Source organism: Rhinolophus hipposideros (assembly GCF_964194185.1).
Source record: "Rhinolophus hipposideros genome assembly, chromosome: 19".
Lineage (NCBI taxonomy): Eukaryota > Metazoa > Chordata > Mammalia > Chiroptera > Rhinolophidae > Rhinolophus > Rhinolophus hipposideros.
Window position 1 is genome coordinate 2,599,417 of NC_138065.1, and position 18,790 is coordinate 2,618,206.

The 18,790-nt window shown below is 47.5% G+C and overlaps 1 protein-coding gene across 50 annotated transcripts in view; it reads right to left on the bottom strand.

The window, feature by feature from the left end:
* The window catches only part of UBAP2L (ubiquitin associated protein 2 like), a 39,126-nt gene that overhangs the window by 1,041 nt on the left and 19,295 nt on the right, over positions 1-18,790 (bottom strand). For 17 of the 50 annotated variants that reach the window (XM_081024654.1, XM_081024655.1, XM_081024653.1 and 14 more), the window contains 17 exons: positions 18,118-18,289; positions 15,542-15,740; positions 14,464-14,741; positions 14,139-14,311; positions 12,951-13,140; positions 12,185-12,239; positions 11,604-11,778; positions 11,192-11,264; positions 9,957-10,152; positions 9,768-9,856; positions 8,824-8,877; positions 8,283-8,364; positions 7,378-7,595; positions 6,864-6,969; positions 2,020-2,087; positions 1,058-1,255; positions 598-648 (listed from right to left, as the gene is read on the bottom strand). In XM_081024654.1, the coding sequence (XP_080880780.1) occupies positions 598-648; positions 1,058-1,255; positions 2,020-2,087; positions 6,864-6,969; positions 7,378-7,595; positions 8,283-8,364; positions 8,824-8,877; positions 9,768-9,856; positions 9,957-10,152; positions 11,192-11,264; positions 11,604-11,778; positions 12,185-12,239; positions 12,951-13,140; positions 14,139-14,311; positions 14,464-14,741; positions 15,542-15,740; positions 18,118-18,289 (2,377 nt within the window). Of the gene's footprint in view, positions 1-597; positions 649-1,057; positions 1,256-2,019; positions 2,088-4,937; positions 5,335-6,863; positions 6,970-7,377; positions 7,596-8,282; positions 8,365-8,823; positions 8,878-9,767; positions 9,857-9,956; positions 10,153-11,191; positions 11,265-11,603; positions 11,779-12,184; positions 12,240-12,950; positions 13,141-14,138; positions 14,312-14,463; positions 14,742-15,541; positions 15,741-18,117; positions 18,290-18,790 lie in introns of those variants that run through there. The other 33 variants (XM_081024664.1, XM_081024665.1, XM_081024663.1 and 30 more) reach the window with 4 other exon arrangements.

Here is an 18,790-nt window from a genome sequence, read left to right on the forward strand (position 1 = left end):
AGAAGGGCAAGATACCTTTAGAGATGAGACAGTGCATCAGTTCTACTCATTTCAATACCCGCCCACCCCACCCCGAGAAAAGGCTGCTCTCTAGAGAGAATCACGGCCTCTTGGAGATGAGTGATCACAGGTGATTGCTTTCACTTTCACTGATTCCCACAGGAAGGCCTCACTCAATTTGGAAAGTTGCCTTGGAGAGCAAAGCCCTTATTCCAGCTCCGCAGCCACCATGGTGGAGGAGAGGTCACTCCCACCACCCCATGGCTCCCCACGCTACCACGTTTCACATCTGTGAGCCCATTTCAGGCAAGGCAGGAGAGACAGTCTGAGGCCCCAGGCTCCAGATGTTGCCCCAAGAATCCTTTCCATTCCGGTAACCAAGTGTTTCCAGAGTCAGGGAAGGGTGGAAAGAAAAAGAGGGCATTGAGGAGGGGAGGACAAGAGAGGAATGGGAGGCCAGAGAGCTCAGCAAGGTGTTGTGTTTGTGTGTCCCGGTGTGTGACTGTGCAATCTCTTCTCTTCAAGCTCCCTGAGGCTGGTGTGAAATGGGGGCTGAGAAGGAGTGGGTTCAAGCATATCATCATTCGGTTTCATTACCTGCTCCTCCTGCTGGCGCTGGCAACAGAGAATCATCTGCAAATATGGTAGCTGAGGCAGAACCAGGATATATGGAAAATAAAGGGACAAACTTTGACAAGAGAACTCCACCATTAGAAGGGAAAGCTGTAATGTGAGGGAGGGGGAGGGCTGGGAGAGGTAAGAGGGGAGGTGTGACCCAGGTTGACGGGAGGACAGCTGTGCTACGGGAGGAGGTGGAGGAGAAAGGCCCCAAAGGAACTGGGCAAAAAGGGTTTCACTCTGGCCCCTTCTCTGCTATCTCCTTTGCCGGCCACTCGTGTTATGTGCGCTCGTGTCTGTATGTGCTGTGTGCCCATGGCTGGCGCTGGGGAGGACTGGGTGGAGGGTGGTGGTGAGGAAGGGTGAGAAAAGGAAAGGGGAGGCAGCTTTAAGGGATAGGAAGGAAGAGGAAGGGAGAGGAGAGAGGGAGGGTTATTACCTGGCCATCCTGCTGCAGGTGGTGGTGAAGGATCTGGGAGTGCGGCTGCTGATGGGGGGTCAGGATGTGCATAAAGGGGGCCGGTGGATAAGCAGCAGCTGTGGCCGGATTGATGGGCCCCCCACTCCCTAGGGCTGAGGGCAAGTTGAAGGAGGCAGCAGGAGTACCGGAATGAAAACCTTGTTTCTCAAAGGACTGCTGTCCAGGAGGACGGGAGAGAGAGCAGAGAAGGCATCAGCCGATAGACCCTTGGAATTTCTGAGCCCAAGCTCTCCCACCCTCAGAAAGCAGCTCGGTGTCACAGAAGAACAGCGACCTGCCCTGTAATCGCTGTGTGAGCTCTCAGCCCTTGTGTTCTCAGACATAAAACAGGGATGCTGCCGACCTCAGCTGTAAGGACTAAATGAGAGGATGGAGGTGACAGCACTCTTATCAAATCTAATGTCACGTACGGGTACACAGTGAAATCTGCTGACTCTTCCTGATACATTCTACCAAACTTCTAATTATTTATGGTGGCGGGAGAAGAAAGCAACACAATACAAATCTGTGGATAATTCAACTGCCTCACTCTACTTATTGAGTCGTCTCCTTTCCCACTCAGTTATAGAGAGACAAAGAATGAAATGAACTAGTTTCCCTTCATTCCACTCGTTCTCTTGGAAAGTTATGAAAAGGCTGGGAGTGGTAAGTAAAGGGCCAGGACAGTTGCACAAATCACATGACACCATTACCACGATTTTCCACACTTCATACCTCCCTATAACATTTCTCGTTTTTTCCCCAGATGGCTAAATTTAAACTTTCTCAAGCAACTGAAGTCTAGACCAGCCCCCTCTAGTAGGGTGGGTTTCCTGACACCTCTCCTAGGGCTGTCCCGGCTCCCTGGACTTGTCATTGCCACTTCACGTCCTCTACATCCACCTCTCTTTTTCCACTTGTACCCAGAGCCAGGCACCTACCTGGGTTTTGGAGTACACAGAACCCGAGATATCTGGCACGCCCGTGTTACTGGAGGTGACTGACACACCTGGGGGAGGAGGAAACAGACAGGAGGATTAGCTCACTAGCTGCCTGACCCCTCACCCTGCAGCCTTTCTACCTCTAGCACTGCAAGGGGATTTTGGTCTGTTTTTCCAGTTTCAGGTCAGTCCTGAGGGATAAGAGCTCATGACACAAAGGCTCAGGAAGGGTTCTCTTGCCCTTTTCAGGTGTGTACTGGGCGTATGTGTGGGAGGGAGGTGAGTTGTTTTGGGGGGGGGAACAAGGGGATATAGCCAAACTGCACTGGCATATAGCTTTCAAAATATCTCTGTGGCAAAGCCCAACGCGAATGGATTACTTTTAATGTCCGTGTCAAATCAATCCACCCAAACTTCACTCAGTCCTGCTCCAGGACACGTAGTCTGGCTCTTTCTGCTCACGAAGAGCTACTGCTGGGCTCAAACCCAGGCTCTCACAGCCTCAGGACCAAAGGCACAGTCCAATTCAACCTCGAAGAGCACCTGGCTTCGCAGAGCTTCAGCTCACTTAGTGCAGCCTCTCCAGGCGAGGAGGTCCTAGGCTATGTACTTAGGATTTAAAGAGATGGCACAGAGTGAATTTCCATTTCTGCATTTTAAGGGGGAGGGGTAAGGATAGGTAGACAGGAATAGGCTATTTCCTACAGCCTAGGCGGGACACAAAATTCAAGTTATTCTAGTTCACCACCTCGGCTTCTCCACGAGATAAAGGCTCTGATCCACACTCCAACTTGCACGCTTCCTGTTGAAAAACTCCCTACCAGCACTACAGCTTTAAGGAAACCATAGTAGTACAATAGCTCATTTTAATTTGTACTCCTTAAACTGAAACACACATCCTCTACCTCCTGGAGTATGTGGCAATAGGTCAAGGAGATAGGAAAAAGCCATCAGGTAAAGTAATCCAGCGTCTTACTAGAGAAATTCTACGCAGAGATTTGAGGTGAAGTGATTCAAATTTAAGTAGGAATTTAAAGCATGTTTTTTAAAGATAATGTTCCGTCTCATGAAATGAGATAAAATGAAACATCAGAAAATCTTTCACTTCAGTCTATGTCCTTGGATCCTTCTCTGCTGTTAGGAGCACTTTGACGAAAGAGTTTTCTAGAAGCAGTAAAGGAACCAAATCACAAATGAGGAATCCTCCATTCACCCACAATTCAACAGCAGCCCCCTTTCAAACTCCAGAACCCACGTCCTCCTGACGCCTAGGACAAAGGCAGCGGCACAAGCTAAGCCCACCTTAGCCACGTTAGCATCTTCCCAACGGAAGTGGCATCTTAACCTGGAAACCCCTCCCACATCAAAAGTCCACACAGGTCCAGGGAGGGGCAAACACCAACTAGGAAAAAGAAGAGAACTACAGAAAGCAAGCACGAGAAAAGACTTCCCGTCGCCAGAATATCAACTCCACACTTTCAAGGAAAAGACTGGACAAGACACGAGCTGACGGAGTATTTTTCCCCGCTTCCCTCTTCAAACCCCAGGTGCCCGACTGGCATATCACTGGTAATAGGCCTAACTTTAAAAATAGGAGCTCATTTATGGAAAGTCTAAGCTGATAAAGTTTGTATGGAAGGGCAGGGAGAAAAGTGGAACAGACGGCGTTAATTAGAACATTTCTGAGGGAAATAGACGATGGATCTTTACTGCAAAGGCTTGGCCAGCCGGCCGACACCCCTTGGTCATCCCACCCAGATGGGAGAAATAGCTAACTGGAAGCCCCAGGGGGGTGGTGGGGAGGAATTGATTTCCAATGTGCCCCTCCCTGGTCTCCTTCTTTCCAGAGGCTGGACTAGCTAAAAACCAGCTTCTAGCCCAGAGGCATTAACTTGGATATTGGTTGAAGGGACTGGAAACGCAGGACAAGAGAGAATTCTCTTTGTAATAGCCACACTAGCCTTCGAGACACTAGGAAAATAATAGGTATTGGTTTCCCTACCTATCCATTACCAGTTATTAGCTCCTCAGACTAGAGTTCTCTTGCTTTCCTTCCTAATCAACCCCGTACCCCACAACCCCACACAGTGATACCAACACGATGGGGAGAAGCAAGAACCAACCTCTCCCAGTATGGCAGCCTCTGGAAAGTTGGTCACCCTCACAGGACAAAAATTACTCCAGAGGGCTGGGGACAAATAATAAAGTGGCATGCCTGGGTTTCCAATAGTCACGGACGCTGCTCTCACTGTCCAAGTCAACTGTAACCAAAGGGCTGGTGTAAAGTGTATGAGTTGGATTGGGTGGGGATGAGAATTCCCACAGTCAAGATGTCTACTAACCAAACCTCTCCCACACGTCTTAGCTACACCCACAAGTGCACAACGACTAATAATCCACAATGCTGACAAGCCATCGAGGGACAAAGAGCAATGTGCCAGGCTAGCAGTTTCCACAGCCTGAGTCAACTAGCTGGTCTCTCAAGACTTTATCAGACCTCATACAGCCACTGGTCTTGGGGAACCAACCAGATGTGGGAATGGAGCCTTGGAAGACACTTCCCTGACAACAGCTCTGAACACCATCTCTTCTGCCTTTCACCATGACATGACACTAAGCTGTTTTGTCCTTTCCCTTCTGCTTACGTCAGAGGCAAGGGGAAGATCTAAATGGAAAAGTGAAGAGCTACAATAAGCATGGAGAATTGGGGATTTTCTACAAATGGCTTTCTTTACCAACCAATCAACAGGTTGGAAACAGACTATTTCCCCTCCCACCCCATAGCATCACCATACTGAAAAGTTACCAGTTCTGTGGCTATGCTGGGGTCTGATTGGAAAGGCCACCCTCCACCCTTCATCAGCTCAACATTGGCTCCTAGTGTCCAGAAAGACATGCACGGAAAGAACGCCAGAGTTAGCTAAAGAAATACCACAGTTTATTGAAGACTACAAATATTTGTGTTACAAGTTGGAACTACATGCCTTCCAGAATCAAAAGCAACAGCAGGTGTGTGCATTGATGCTTCGGAGGTGCTGCACCGCTTGAACTCGAAATGGGTAAGACAGGGCCAGACACATGGGGGAGAGGGAAACGGGGAAGGGCAAGTTCAAAAGCCCAGAAGGAATCCACAACTCATTTCCCCAAGCCACGCAGGCCATGGCCCCAGCTCAGCAGGCTCTCCTCAGTGGTCTGGTTTCTGAAATAAGACTTCAGTGCAAATTTATACACACACACAAAACACAGCCCCCGGCCTTGGGCCAAATTAGCTCTCTGCCGTCCAGAAATGCTTGTAAGGGGGTGGATATTTTCTTCCTAAAAGGAATCAAATACATAAAAATAAATGAATTTAGAGGTTGATGAGGAATGGGATGACAAGAACCCTCTGTGGGGCTGGGAACTGGGGGTTCTCAAAAGGGCTGTTACAGAAAGTTTCTGAAATCTTAAGGGAGGTAAGAAGCTAAGATTTCCACAATCAGGTATGCTGTTCTCTTCCATTATCAGTCACCTGCCTCTGAAAATTCTTGAACCTGGTCCAGCTAAGACTTAAATCTAATACTCTCAGGATGGGGCCACTCCAAGTCAATATGCTTCTAGTCCTTCCCACCAAGGATTAGGGTGCTTTTCCTCAGGGAGAGGGTTGCCCACAATCATAGTGGGGCGGCTCAGGATTTCTCTGGTTTAAATCTTGCCCTGAGTCCTGACAGTTCCAAGTTCCACCTGGCTATTAGTTCCCAGACCTACTGCCCTCTGTGCTCAGCTCAGAGTTTCCCAATTATTGAAAACCTTGGGCAATTTACCCACACAGAGCCCACCAGAGGGTGAAGAACACAGATGCAGCTCTTGTCAAATCACCATGAAGCCATCAGTGAGCAAGAATTTTGAAGGACATCCCTCAACCCCAAGCAACGGAACCACCTCCTCCTCATCCATGTTCACCTCCTAGTCACCGAGAAAAGTCGATGGAACTGTTTCTTCAGACTCTTTCTTACTCTGTCCTCCAATAGAGGAGAGCAGGGGTCAGGTATGGGAACAAGGGGTGGGTGAGAATCTGTGGGGTCAGTACCCACTCAGATGATTCCTACATTTCCCTCCTTGCCATCAGATGTGCAAATGGAGTTTGCAAAGCGACCAGCCACACGAATGAAGGAACCTGCAGGTCCAATGCTCCTAGCCCAACTCTCACTCTATTGAATACAGGCCTACCTCGTTTTATTGCGCCCCACAGGTGTTGCGTTTTTTAAAGAAAGTGAAGGCAAGACCCTTCAGCAGCAAAGATTACGACCACTTTATTAGGGTGGCCTGGAAGCGAACCTGCAATCCCTGCAGGGGACGCCTATACCCTCACCCTAATCCTTCTCTCCACACCTTAGGTCTCCTAGCTAGGGAATACAAAGGGGCCACAGGAGCCAGGTGGCACTACAAAGGGGCTTCAGCCGAACACACAGTATGCCAGCTAAGAACCCACCCGCCCCTCCTGTTCAGTATGTTCCCTTCTGCACTGTCAGTACCATACATAGTTAACACTTACCCCACTGACCCCGGGAAAATCTTGGGGCCCCTTGCCCTGCTTTACACCCCAAGACTGGCCAGCCTGCACATGCTCATAGCCAACCCAGGGCATTCCTGTCATGAGTGTGGACACGTGGTCTAGTACCAAGCTCCACTGTTGGTGCTGCTCAGACAGGTCCCACCCCCCCCACCGCCAGTCATCTAACAATCGCACGCAGAGCAGCGGCACACCCTCACCAACGCTGTTTTCTCAAGCAGCATGTCTTCCTCCCTGCAACTCCTTGAAAACATCCCACAGACACCTCTGACAGCCGGGGTCAGGGTCAGCTTACCAGTGTTGTATCCATGAGACCCATATCCACTTGGCTGTTGGAAAGGGGTGGCTGATGCGTTCACACTGACATTCACACCATGCTGCTTGGAAGAGGTAGGAGCCACCTAGAGAGCAGAAAGGTCAGAGCGCAATGAAATGGCAGCACACACCATCCACCCCACCCCTCCTCCAGGGGCTGGGCATTCAGAGGGCTCCCCATCCTGATGCAGGCTGACCAGTTTGCTTGGTGAAACGGGCTCCCTACTGAGCTTTCTGAAATCAACAGTGAAGTCAAGCAGTAGACTGGAGGAAGGGAAAGGGACAGTGGTGGCAGGGGACGAAGGACGGCTGAGGGAGCCAGCTGCACGCTGCCTATTCCTGTCAGCTGATTCTAATCCCCATCCCAGGACCGCCAGCTCCAGCCCCACCTCCCGCCCTCTGTTCCGCGTCAGCCATGAAAAAGTCCTGGAGAGCAGCTGGGCCAGTCCCAGGCCAGGGCTCTCGCCCCAGAAAGACCACGGCCAGGTACTCACAGGAAACACCGCGGGCCCATACTGGAAGGTGCTGGGGAGACCCGGCACCCCCGTGTAGTAGGGCAGGCTGGTGTAACTGTAGCCAGGAGGCAGCGCCGGGTTCAGGAATGTCTGCTGCGTGGTGTGGTGAGTCTGCGTCTGGTTCTGCTGGGGTTGGGCCAAGGTTGTGGCCGGGGCCGGGGAGGAGGCATCCCCACGGCCAAACTTTGTGAGGTCACCTGTGATGGGAGAAGCGAAATGTACCTGCCTCTCCCACACCAGTGAAGAATTACTACTTCTGCTTTCACATGATTCCAGGAAATCCTGGTAAAGGACCGTTCAAGTTCGATTCCTGGCAGCTCCACTAAGCACTGCCGCACACCGTCCAGCACTAGGCAAGGGCTAAGGCTAGGTGACCGCAGAGCGTGGCAGACAGGCTCCCAGAACCAAGCTCCTGCATGACTTCCCTGCCTACTCGTCTTCCTTCATCTCCCCACTCTTCCTCCACGGGGAACAAAAACAATGACCAGTCTGGACAAATGACGACAATAGGTCAGGCAACAAAAGGACGCCCGTGGCCTAGTAAGGCAGTGAGACTGCCACTCAGAGTGGGGTACGGGAACAGAGAGGAGCAGAGGAAGCGAGACCAGTTCAACCACTGTACTTCCTGGGGAAAGCTGAAGAAGGGCTGAGCCCCCTTCAGACAGAGAAGGTGTCATCTGGAATCCCAGGGAAAGTGAGATGAGCAGGAGGAGTGCCACAGGCCCTTCTATAGCAGGATTCTGAATCTACCAGTCCCGACCTCACAGCCACTCGATACTGCGGCCAAAGACCTTAACTGAACTGGGCCCCTCCTGCGCCTCATCAGGTCTCTGCCACCAATGTCAACACAAGTCTCCCTTTATTCAGCCCCACCCCAGTCCTACCAGAATAAGGGTTGCTGGCCAGGCTACCATCCCTCCCAGTCAGTGGCGTGGTGGGTGTGGGAAATGGGATGCTGTAGTAATCCTGGAAGAAAGAAGTAAAAGAGCAGAGACTCAATGTCACTCACTCCCCAGCATGTAACTCCACAGGGTAAGAAGCAGGAGAATGTTCGAGCAATGCCACTCATCCAGCCACCGAATAAGCTGGCTAGAGCTGGCACAAACTCCAAATGACTCTTGCATACACTGTCCCCCCTGCCTGGCCACGAACAGTCAGGCATGGTCTACGGGTATGCCCACAGGAAAACAGCACGGAAATCAGGGCCAGCAAGAGTCTCAAACCTCTAGATAGCATCTCAGAGTCGGCTACTACTGAGAAAATCATCTTTCTGGAATTTAAAGTTTTGAAACATCCAGAAAGCATCCTGAGAGCTCCAGAGTACGCTGAGTTATAGATTATGTTAAAATTTGTTTACTTTTTAAAAAGTTCCTTTCTGTTAGAACCACTCCCAACGCCCTATGCTGTGACATGTCTTCAACTCACCAATGGAAATCTCGTCTGAAGCATCTGCAAGTCATCATAACCATAGACTTGTGGCTGAAAGAGACAAGCACACGACACTCACGCGGACTGGGCGGGACATAGCAAACCCAGTGGCTAAGAGACAAGGTAAACCGCCAGAACATTCACCCTCATTCTTAGAAAGACCAGGAGATCATGGGAGGTCTTGGCGACTTCCTTGAACTACACACTGATCCCACCTGGGCCCCTGGGCGGCAGCGGCAGGCAGACACAAGTCACACACGCAAGCCTGCTGTTTCCTATGCCGCCAGTCTCTCTCTTACAGCCGTCCAACTCCGGCATAAAATGTATCTCCCGCAGAATGGATTCCCACTTTACTCGTTTTCTCTAATGTCTGTCTGGGTACTAAGGTAGTGTTCTTACTCAAATGTGTAAAGCACTATTGGATGTTTCATCTGTACGATATTCATCTAGACTCTCTGAGAACAAGAACAAAAACTTAGTAATTCCCTTCACGTTAACAGGCACTGAATACACGAAGCTGACAGAAGCCATATCCAGACCAAAGCTGTCACTGTCAGCCACCTGTTCGCAGATGGCCATAGACTGACCAGGTCAGAGCCAGCAAAGACCCTGAGACACAGGGAATCAGTGCAACTAGAAAAACCAGTTGTCTACGAAACTGAAAGGGATTCCAGATGGACACTCTGGCCTTTGGCTTCTGAGGCCCTGAATAAGTGTTTCAGAGAAAATAAACAGGGAGGCTGGCCTCGGTTTAGTCCTTCCTCTCTAAAAACTGTCATTTTCCCCACAACTACAAAGATTAAAAACCTGTTGGCATTCATGTAACAAACCACTCATTTATTCTGTTTTAATGAGCCTTCCACCTTAGGCCAGAGCTGTAACGAGTAGCCACGCTATCTTCTCTCTTCACCATGTGGAGAAGGCCCTTTAGTCTCACTTACCGGGTAGGCATGTAACAGCCCCGGAGCCATGATATACGGATTAGGCAACAACGGCGGGACCCCAGGCGGGAGATTAGGAGGGGCTTTTCCTAGAAGAGAAAGCACACTTTCATCCTGTCCCACAGTTCCATCGTCCCTTCTTCGCCCCAGGGGATGCCATTCATCCCGTTCGCAGGGAGGAAGGGCTACCTGAAGTTGTAGCGACTGAGCTTCGCGTCGAGGCCGTGACGGTGGAGTTGCTGCTCAGGCTGAGGCCCAGGCTACTGCCGCTGCTGAGACTGGAGGGGACGCTGACCACCGGGGGAGGAGCAGACACTGTGCTGGCCGTGGTGGAGAAAGTGCTGGAGGAAGAATGGAGGTTCGCCTCACTTTCCACGCTTGTGTGCTTCAAAAAGGGGGAGCGGTGCAGGAGAAAAGGAAAACAGCCATTACCTAACAGGTCAGAAAGGACAGGCAACCCCTTCTGCTGCTGCTACCAGCATGAGGCTGAGGCAGAAATCAGGCTGCTGTTTGCCCTTAGTTAGAATAAACCACTAAATCCTCTCTGGGTACACATCTCCCCAAAATTCATCTGGCAAGGATGGTCACGAAGGACCCACTGCATGTCATCTCCCTGTTCAGAAAAGCAGCAAACTGGGGACAAATTCCCCAGAAACAAACGCTGGTTGGCCAGCGAGGACACAGAGATAGATAGTTTACATGTGAAAATATATCCTAGCCACCCCTCCTACACTCATCTTCACTAGTTCAGCACAAGAGAGCAGTTCATGAGCAAGAAAAAAAGCACAGTTCTAATGAATTCAATCCTGAAACAGTGTATTTGGACAAAGAGACTCCTAAGAAAGCCTTAGCCCCTCATTATCTTCCCCTGGGCTTCTGGCAAACCAGACAGCTTTGCCCAGAATGGGTCCTTTTTAAGTTAGTTGTCTTCCTTACCATCTCAGCGTAATTCCACAAGTAGTTATTATACATCACAACAGTGAAACTAATTCTTTGACCAAAGTTCTCATCTGGCCTCTACTTTCACAGGATGCCCAGACTCCCACTGATTATTTTCAGGACTCACGTTTAGCACATCCCAGACCAAAGGATGAGAACGGTTGTATCAGTTAGAAAAGAATGTTCTTATAGAGCTTAGTGTAGCATACAAAGCCCCAGACTCAGTGTTTAAAAAAAGTCACATAAAGATTCAGGAAAGTTACTTCCAGTGCTTTGAAAATTGGCCCACAGCTCTGCAATATTTCTGGGATTTTTCTGCCTCTTGGCTTCAAGCATCTTTTTTACTCCTTTCCTGCAACCTCACATCAATGATCATTTTGCCACTTCATGAAGAGATTTTCAAGAATTGCTTCTTGGATGAATCTTATGGCTAGATAGTTATAAGTATAGAAAGCACGTTTCCTCTTTTACAGTATGGTGCTTACCAAAAGAGTGGATGTTGAACTGCGCCCAGAAGATGTTGACGACGAAAGGGTATTCTGCTGAGTAGATAACGTGCTGCAAGGAAAAAGAGGTTGCCATCAGCCACAGCGTTGGGCTACCTGAAGCTTCTTCAGTCAAGAACACAGGCAAGGAAATTAGGCAGAATATGAGACCAAGGAGATCTGAGATCATATGGTAAGCACAACGGCCAGCAGGGGTAGTAAGCAGTTAAAGCAAGAATGGATGCTGAAAAGGGAAAATAAGCCCCTTCTGTCTTCACTTCCCATAGCTTTTAGGTCATCCGCCACTTAACTAATTGTGGTCTCTACCAGGTGGAGGGGATGAGATGGAACCCGAGAGCTCACACCGACTGCTACTCACCAACCCCAACTTGCAACCCTCACCCCAAATCACCTGCTGTGTTGTGTGGTGGTAGTATTTGGAATCTCCTCACTGTGGCTCAAGCCACCCAAGGAGGATGAGTGCTGACTGGTTGTCGTCAGTAAGGAAGCTGCAGATACCGTTTCACTGAGAGGAGGGATGCTAGATGTGGAAGGTGAGTCAGATTTCACTGCAGAGCTTGTAGCACCTGGAAATAAGGAAAGGAATCCACCTCATCAGAGGAAAAGGAGCGTCTATGAGAAACAAAGAGATGACTATAGTCCTACACTGCCCCAAAGACAAGACTGTGAGCTACTTAACAATGGATCATTCGTGTTTAGGCAGAATCCTTTTTTTTTTAAAAACTCCAAGCATCTCACAGCACTGATCTCATTTGTTCAGTGCAGGGAACCAAAGGGATCATTCTAAGAGAGAGAAACTGAAGCTTAGGCTGGTTTGAGATTAAACAGCAAGGCAGAACCAAGCTGAGTCCGGAACCAGAAGTTCTGATCACTGGGTCCGAGCTCTTTTTACTATAATCTAGGAAATGCAGAAGTCTGGAAAGAGGAGGAAAAACAAGACAACTGAGAGGAAAAAGCCTGGAGTTCACTCACCTTCAACAGATTGCGTGGTCTGTAACTGTGTGGCCTGCACAGAACTGAAGCCATTCTGGTATGAAAAACAGGAATAAGAAACAGACTAACTCAAATGAATAGGTCAAGTTAGCACTGACAGACTCAGGTTGATTTCTATCAACAAACCTTTCAAACTCTACAAGTTAACCAAAGGATTAACACAATGCAGACTATCCAAACAAAATAAAAACAAAATTCAAGAACAAGATAAACCAACTCTGTGTGACCCAAGGCAACAGACGGCAACCCCCAACTGCTGAAGAGACCCCAAACCCAAAACAGATACAGGAAAGGCCCATCCAGTGATCCCAGGGGGAGGGTGTTGGGAGTGAGACCAGACCGTTCAGCCAAGCCACCTACTGTGCTGGCTGCGTCTGAGTCACCCCACAACACCTCATGCTTATTGCTGTCCCCTCACCACGCCAAGACAGCGAGGTGGGCTCTACTGATATGCACCCAGACAGCTAGCAGTCACATCTTCTAAGAAGAGAAAACAAGTACTGAGACTGGTGCTACGAGCGAGACTGGATCTGAGGCACAGAGAGAACAGCTTCCTGGCTCAGAGTCTCCAGACATGCTGGAAAGAACTTTTATTTATTTCACCATCCATGGAGACGTGTTTTCAGCTTCTCAATCAGCACTTTGAGGTGTCTCAGTACCATTTATCAAGAAGAACAATGCTCATATGAAAGGGACTTTGCCACCCTTGTCCTAACCAACGCCCAGGGTCTCGTGAAGCCACTACCTTTGCCTGAGTCAGGTCCTTTTGGGGTGATGAAGAGATGGAGCTGGGGTACCGCCGAGTCTGTGTGGATCTCTGTTCATATAGAGGGCCCTGAGCGTTGTTTGGGGAGGTATAGGTTGTCGACTGAATTGGGCCACTCTGATAACCGGACTCCTGACTCTGGTTGGATGAAACTGTGGATGAAGATTCGCTGTGGGAATGGAGAAGGAAAATCTCAGAGAAATGAAATAAAGCAGACCCACTGACACTAAGGGAACAGTGGAGATCTACTACTAGACTACAATCAAAAAGAAAATTTCCAGCAACAAGTAAAAGAAACCGCCACCATCTCTTCCTAACAGGAGGCATTTCCACATCCTAGAGAACCAGGGATCTGAGTAAGAGTGGACTTCAAAAACATTTTCAACTCTTAAAGGGAGAGCAATCCCTGTCCCTCTCCAGTCTGTTGTTATAAGAGGCTAAAAGTCAGTAGGAAGGATACACTGCTCGGTCCCTTCACCATACCATGAACCCGAAGCACAGGAAAGTGATCTCTTGCTCTTATTCATTTTCAAGAATTCTGAGCTCCTGGCTCTCGAAAACCCATTAAATGTAAGGCTACTGGCAGAACTCTCCTGAGAGAACTTTTAAAATTTTCATATTCATTAAATAACAATTATAATTCAGTAGATCTAGGCAAGGGCCAGACAGCTATATTTTTTAACTCTAAGGATCGACAAGTATAGCCCAGTGCCCTGAAATTCCTCTAGGATTTTCTAATGCTTGAGATGGCCCTCCCAGAGCAGTAGGAAAGGTTCCTTTTAATCTGTGTAATACTCGTGTATCAATGCTACCTCCTTCCTAGGAGACGCCTGTCATATCCTTCAAAGGCATAAGCCTCACACCAAAGGGCCAAAAGTATTTCCATCTGTGGAAGATGCCAACGTGCTTTCCATTAAGAGGTGCTGTACACTCTGCATGAGCTGTTCATGGCTATTCTGGAAGGACCCAGGGGATGCATTTCTGTTCAGTTACAGATAATCCTAGTAAAATATTTTACAGTGCTCAAAAAAAATGCTGCAGTTGTCTGCTTTTCTCTCACTCAGTCAGAGACTTGGCCTCCCCAGAGTTCTAGAAACCATTAAGAAACTGAGAAAAGTGATAAAGTCGAGTAAAAGAAGTCCTAATTATGACTGATGTTTCCTCTACCTGGCCGTGCTGGTATAGAGGCTACTTGGAGCCTGGCTTGAAGAGGCGCTCGTGGTGGGGGTGGACTCATAGTCAGAAAGGACAGGCTCTGACCCAAACTGCAAAGCCCCAAACTGCAGGTTTAGCCCTGAGATATCTGCTGAGCCAGGCATCTCCACAGCCAGAGCAGGAATCTGTCGGGAAGAGGAAGCCATGGTTTACTGCAACCTTACAGTGAGATGAATACAACTTTTGCTTCAAATTCTAAACTATACCCTTACAACTTCAATTCCCAAACCCTTCAGCCCTTTGCCCTAAGATAGTATCTATCAAAACGTTCAAGTACCTTAGAAGTCAAGGAGGCTTTCTTCTTCTGCTGTTTCAGTTTTTGCTGAGCCGGCTGAGGGCTGGAGGACTGGTTGTCTGAAGACCCAGGAGACATTTGTGGAGCCGAGGTGGATTTACTTGGCAGGGGAGAAGAGGGGGGCGGAGGTGCAGCTGTGGAGGTGGCCACAGCGGGCGGCTTCTCCTGAAGGAACACGTCCATCATGGCTGAAGATGGGGTGAAAGCCTGGCGCTTTGTAAAGGGGCTGTGCACTGTTGAATCATTTGGGTTCTTCAAATCTGCAAGACAAAACCCAGTAAGTATAAGACCAGAGGTCCTGGGGAGTGGCAAGAAGATGCTCTTATCCTGCTCTAGAGCTATAAACTAGGCCCTCGGGAACCAGAACCTTGTGTGAACAGGTCCTTTTAAGGCTTAATCTCATTTCTACGGCGAAAATCACCGGATCATATTTGTTCTTACATACAGCCTAACTGCACCAACACTACCGCTTCGCCTGTGTAAGACAAAAATTCAGGAACTGTCTGTGTTTGGAGTATGAAGTCCTGAAAGGGCCAAGTCCATGAACCTTTCCAAAGCCAATATGCTGTTTTCAAACCCTAAAGATAAACCTAGGGCAGGGGTGTCCAAACTTTTTCCAAAGTTTTCCACCAAAGGCCATATGCGGTAAAATACACAAACAGCCAGGCCACTCACTCGAGATGAAGTATGTATTGCCTCACCTGGTTTATTTAAGTAAATTAAAAATATTTTTGGGATTTGCTGCAGGCCAATTAAAAACGGATTGCGGGCCGCAGTTGGCCCACCAGCTGCAGTTTGGACACCCCTGATCTAGGGCACCACAAAAATCCCCAGGTCAACGGAAGACTTCAACTACGTATCGAGCTAGATTTGCTTAAAAAATTTACAGCCTCAACTTTTAATCATTTCCCAGCTTTCTGAACTCAGCCTTTGTGATGAGGGGAGATCAGTGTGGGAAACTGTTCCCTTCTCCTCATGTGGGGACAGTCTCTACCCCCTACTCCTGCCAGCAGTACCGCTCCCACACCTAATAATCCATCCCACTTCCCACCTTCCTCACCATACTGCACCAGCGACGGGGACTGCGTGGTGGAGCCCATGTCCCAGGAGGAGGAGGTGGTGGCTCCAGGCTGAGAGTGCTGCGCTGCCAGCTGAGCCAGGGCCTGGGCCGTCTTGAACTGCTCCAGGAACTGGGAGCCTGTGGTGCTGCCGCCCTTGGCTTCGCCGACATCACCAAATCCTTTCCCCAACATGCTCACCTGCAGACCAACACAGAGATTAGAGACATCCACGGCGAGCTACTCAAAAAGACCCTTATCCAGGGTGAGGGCCAGAGAAATGAGATGAGTCAAGACTCGCCAGACTGTGTATACAGCACAGCCCATTCAGAGCACAAGCTGTGGAGTCAGATGTAGACATCTGATTCAAATCCTGGCTGTGTAACTGCAGAAAAGTAATTTTCTGTACCTCATTTTCCTCATCTGAAAATAGAAATAAAAGTAGTAGCTCCTAAGGTTGTGGGAGGATGAAACAAATAATATATGTAAAGCATTTAATATGTACATGGTACACAGCACGTTCTCAAAAGCTATTAAAACTCATACTTATCATCACCACTTCCTCCTCCCTCTATCTCAGGGAGGAGCTCTAATGACCACAGGAATTTTTCCCCTTTTAAAGTTTTAAGTCAACCAATACTTGATTGTTAAATTAACGTGAAGATAAAATTTCACTCAAGCCAATAAGGTCCTTGCCCTTTGCACTAATCAGCTCAAAAGGAACCAAAACAACAAACTGGAACCTCATCTCAATGCTGCCAATAAGTAGCACAGAGGCAGACACAACCTTAGAGCCCTTCCCCACCTGTGCACTAGCCAACGGCACGAGGCCAGATGACTTGTTTGCTGTGGGTATCCAAGTTACACAGGGCAATCATTTATAAGAAAGCAAATTTACTCTCAGTGCTTTTGAGGGATTCTCTCCATTCCCTACCACCAAATAAAACTATCGGCCTGGTCCAGATGAACCATGAGACCTTGACTCTTCTAAGAAGCCTCCAGGAGATTTAATCTCGTTCCTCAACCATATCATCATCATGATTGAGCAGTGCTTTCTTACACAAAGTAAGTCTGTCCAACTCAAGGTAAGACATTTTCCCCCACTTCAGTCTATATCCTGAGATGAGACAAACACAAACATTGGAAGTTTAGTTGAAAGTATAGGATTGTGGCATATGATTAACAAACATTCTGCAAGTGCCAAGCATTATATTAAAGACATAAAGATTACCCAATGTTCACAATAATAAGGAGCTCCTGTATTATTATTTACATCCGTTACATTTTAAGGGAAATTAATCCTCTAACGTTTATCATCAATGGAAAATAAACATTAAATAACGTAGTGATTACATAGGTAATGAGAAAGAACAGTATAACATTATGCTTAGTTTAACATACCATGTGACACACATTAAATAGAATGCTGGGGTTAAGTAAAAGTAAGTTGAAAACTTTTAAAAGGCCATTAAAAGACACATAGAGCACTTAACGACATTTTCCAGTCACTTCTCTCAGGGGTTGATAGTTATTTCCTGATCTTCCTTTCACCTTCTTACAACCTTTGTCCCATTTTTAATCCCAACACTCTCCCTTTTACCTCTCCCACTTTGTCACCTTTCATATGTGGCAGAACATCAACCACCAAATCATTAACACAAAAAACCACTTTAAGAGAACAGTTAAAAACTGACAGAATTCTCCATTAGAGATTAGCTTAGCAGTTTTCTAGTTAAAATAGTTACTAATACTATAAACCTACTATTGGAAAAATAAAATTACACGCACACACTTGGTCTCTTACCTCTTACAACTATAGTATCCCTCCACTAAAAAATAAAGACAGAAAAGGAAAAGCAAAGAGGAAAAAAAGAGAAAAAGCAATACTTAAGATTTACTGACCTATAAGAAAATTGGTCCTTGTTTGGCTTAATGACCTTGAATTTTTAAAAACATTCTGAATCAACAAGTCACGTGTCATTAAGTGTCCTAGGTCAGTTAATAAATAATACTACTACTGCCACCACATCCGCGTAGCCCTTATCCATTACCTTATCTTCCTACAGCTCTGTAAGACAGGCAGAGCCAGCACTCATGCCCATCCACAGAGAGAGGGAGAAACAGCTAGGAAGTGGGCAGATTCCAGAAGACCAAGGGTTTTGAAAGCATAATCCAGAACTGTCTGATCTAAATGAAAATATATGGCAATTCTGCTCTCTCAAGAAATAGGGAACTGCAACTCCCATCAAGGTTTAATTAGGACTACAAAGGATTAAAATTGCTGATGTCATTAATTTTCTCTCTTCAAGAATAGCGAAGAGTGCTCAGCACCATGAATGATGGGAAGTCATTCTTACTGGATTCAGCATGTCTGCATCTGAGCCCTCTCAGAGGCTTTGAGCAGGGGCTCAGAGTTATCCATCTCCCACTACCCAACTCAACACCTCTACATGCAAGGCCGTTAGGATGAAGAGGATGCCCTCCCCTGCCCCAAACCTCTGACTGTCACTGGAAGTGCTGTATGTATGTGCAGGGTGAGCAGGAAGTTTGGCTGGGACGCGGCATGTTTCCTACTCACCATACTGTGATGAGAAAATGTGTTCCCTGAAGCAGGCTGAGAGATGGTACTCTGCTTCGAGTTACTGAACACCAGAGGCTGGGCAAGAGAAGGAGCCTGAGATGGATCCAGATTAGATGAATCATTCTCCATGGACGATGGTGTCTTCCCCAACAGAACAGCAAGGTCAATTCTGGTGGAGGACACAGGGTCTTGATGAGTAATGAACGAACAGTCTAGCACTCCTCAATACCTGACTCAGAGTTTGGTTAGAGTGAAGTCACTCCCCAAAAGCACAGAGCCCTGAAATGCTTAATTTACTAAAAATAATCGATGTGTAAGAACCACTATAATATCTATGTTCTAATGATGTTGCAAACCATGTTATTTAAGTATTTTATTTTAGTGAAATGAATTTAATGAAATATCAAACGTTAACTTTAACACAGCAGCCCAATAATTGAACCAAAATTACTAATTCTTATCCAATTTTTAAATACTGAATACCTGTCATTACGAATATTTAATATGTAAAACCATATACTAGAATGCTGCCATCTTCAAGTGGCTTTGGAACAAGAAAGTTTTCGAAAAATTTTCCCAACTTCTACAGAATTTCAAGTTACTTATGGTATGATAAAAATAAGTATTTGGGCTTTGCCCCCAGTTTTTGGCATAGAGCTCCTTAAGCCCT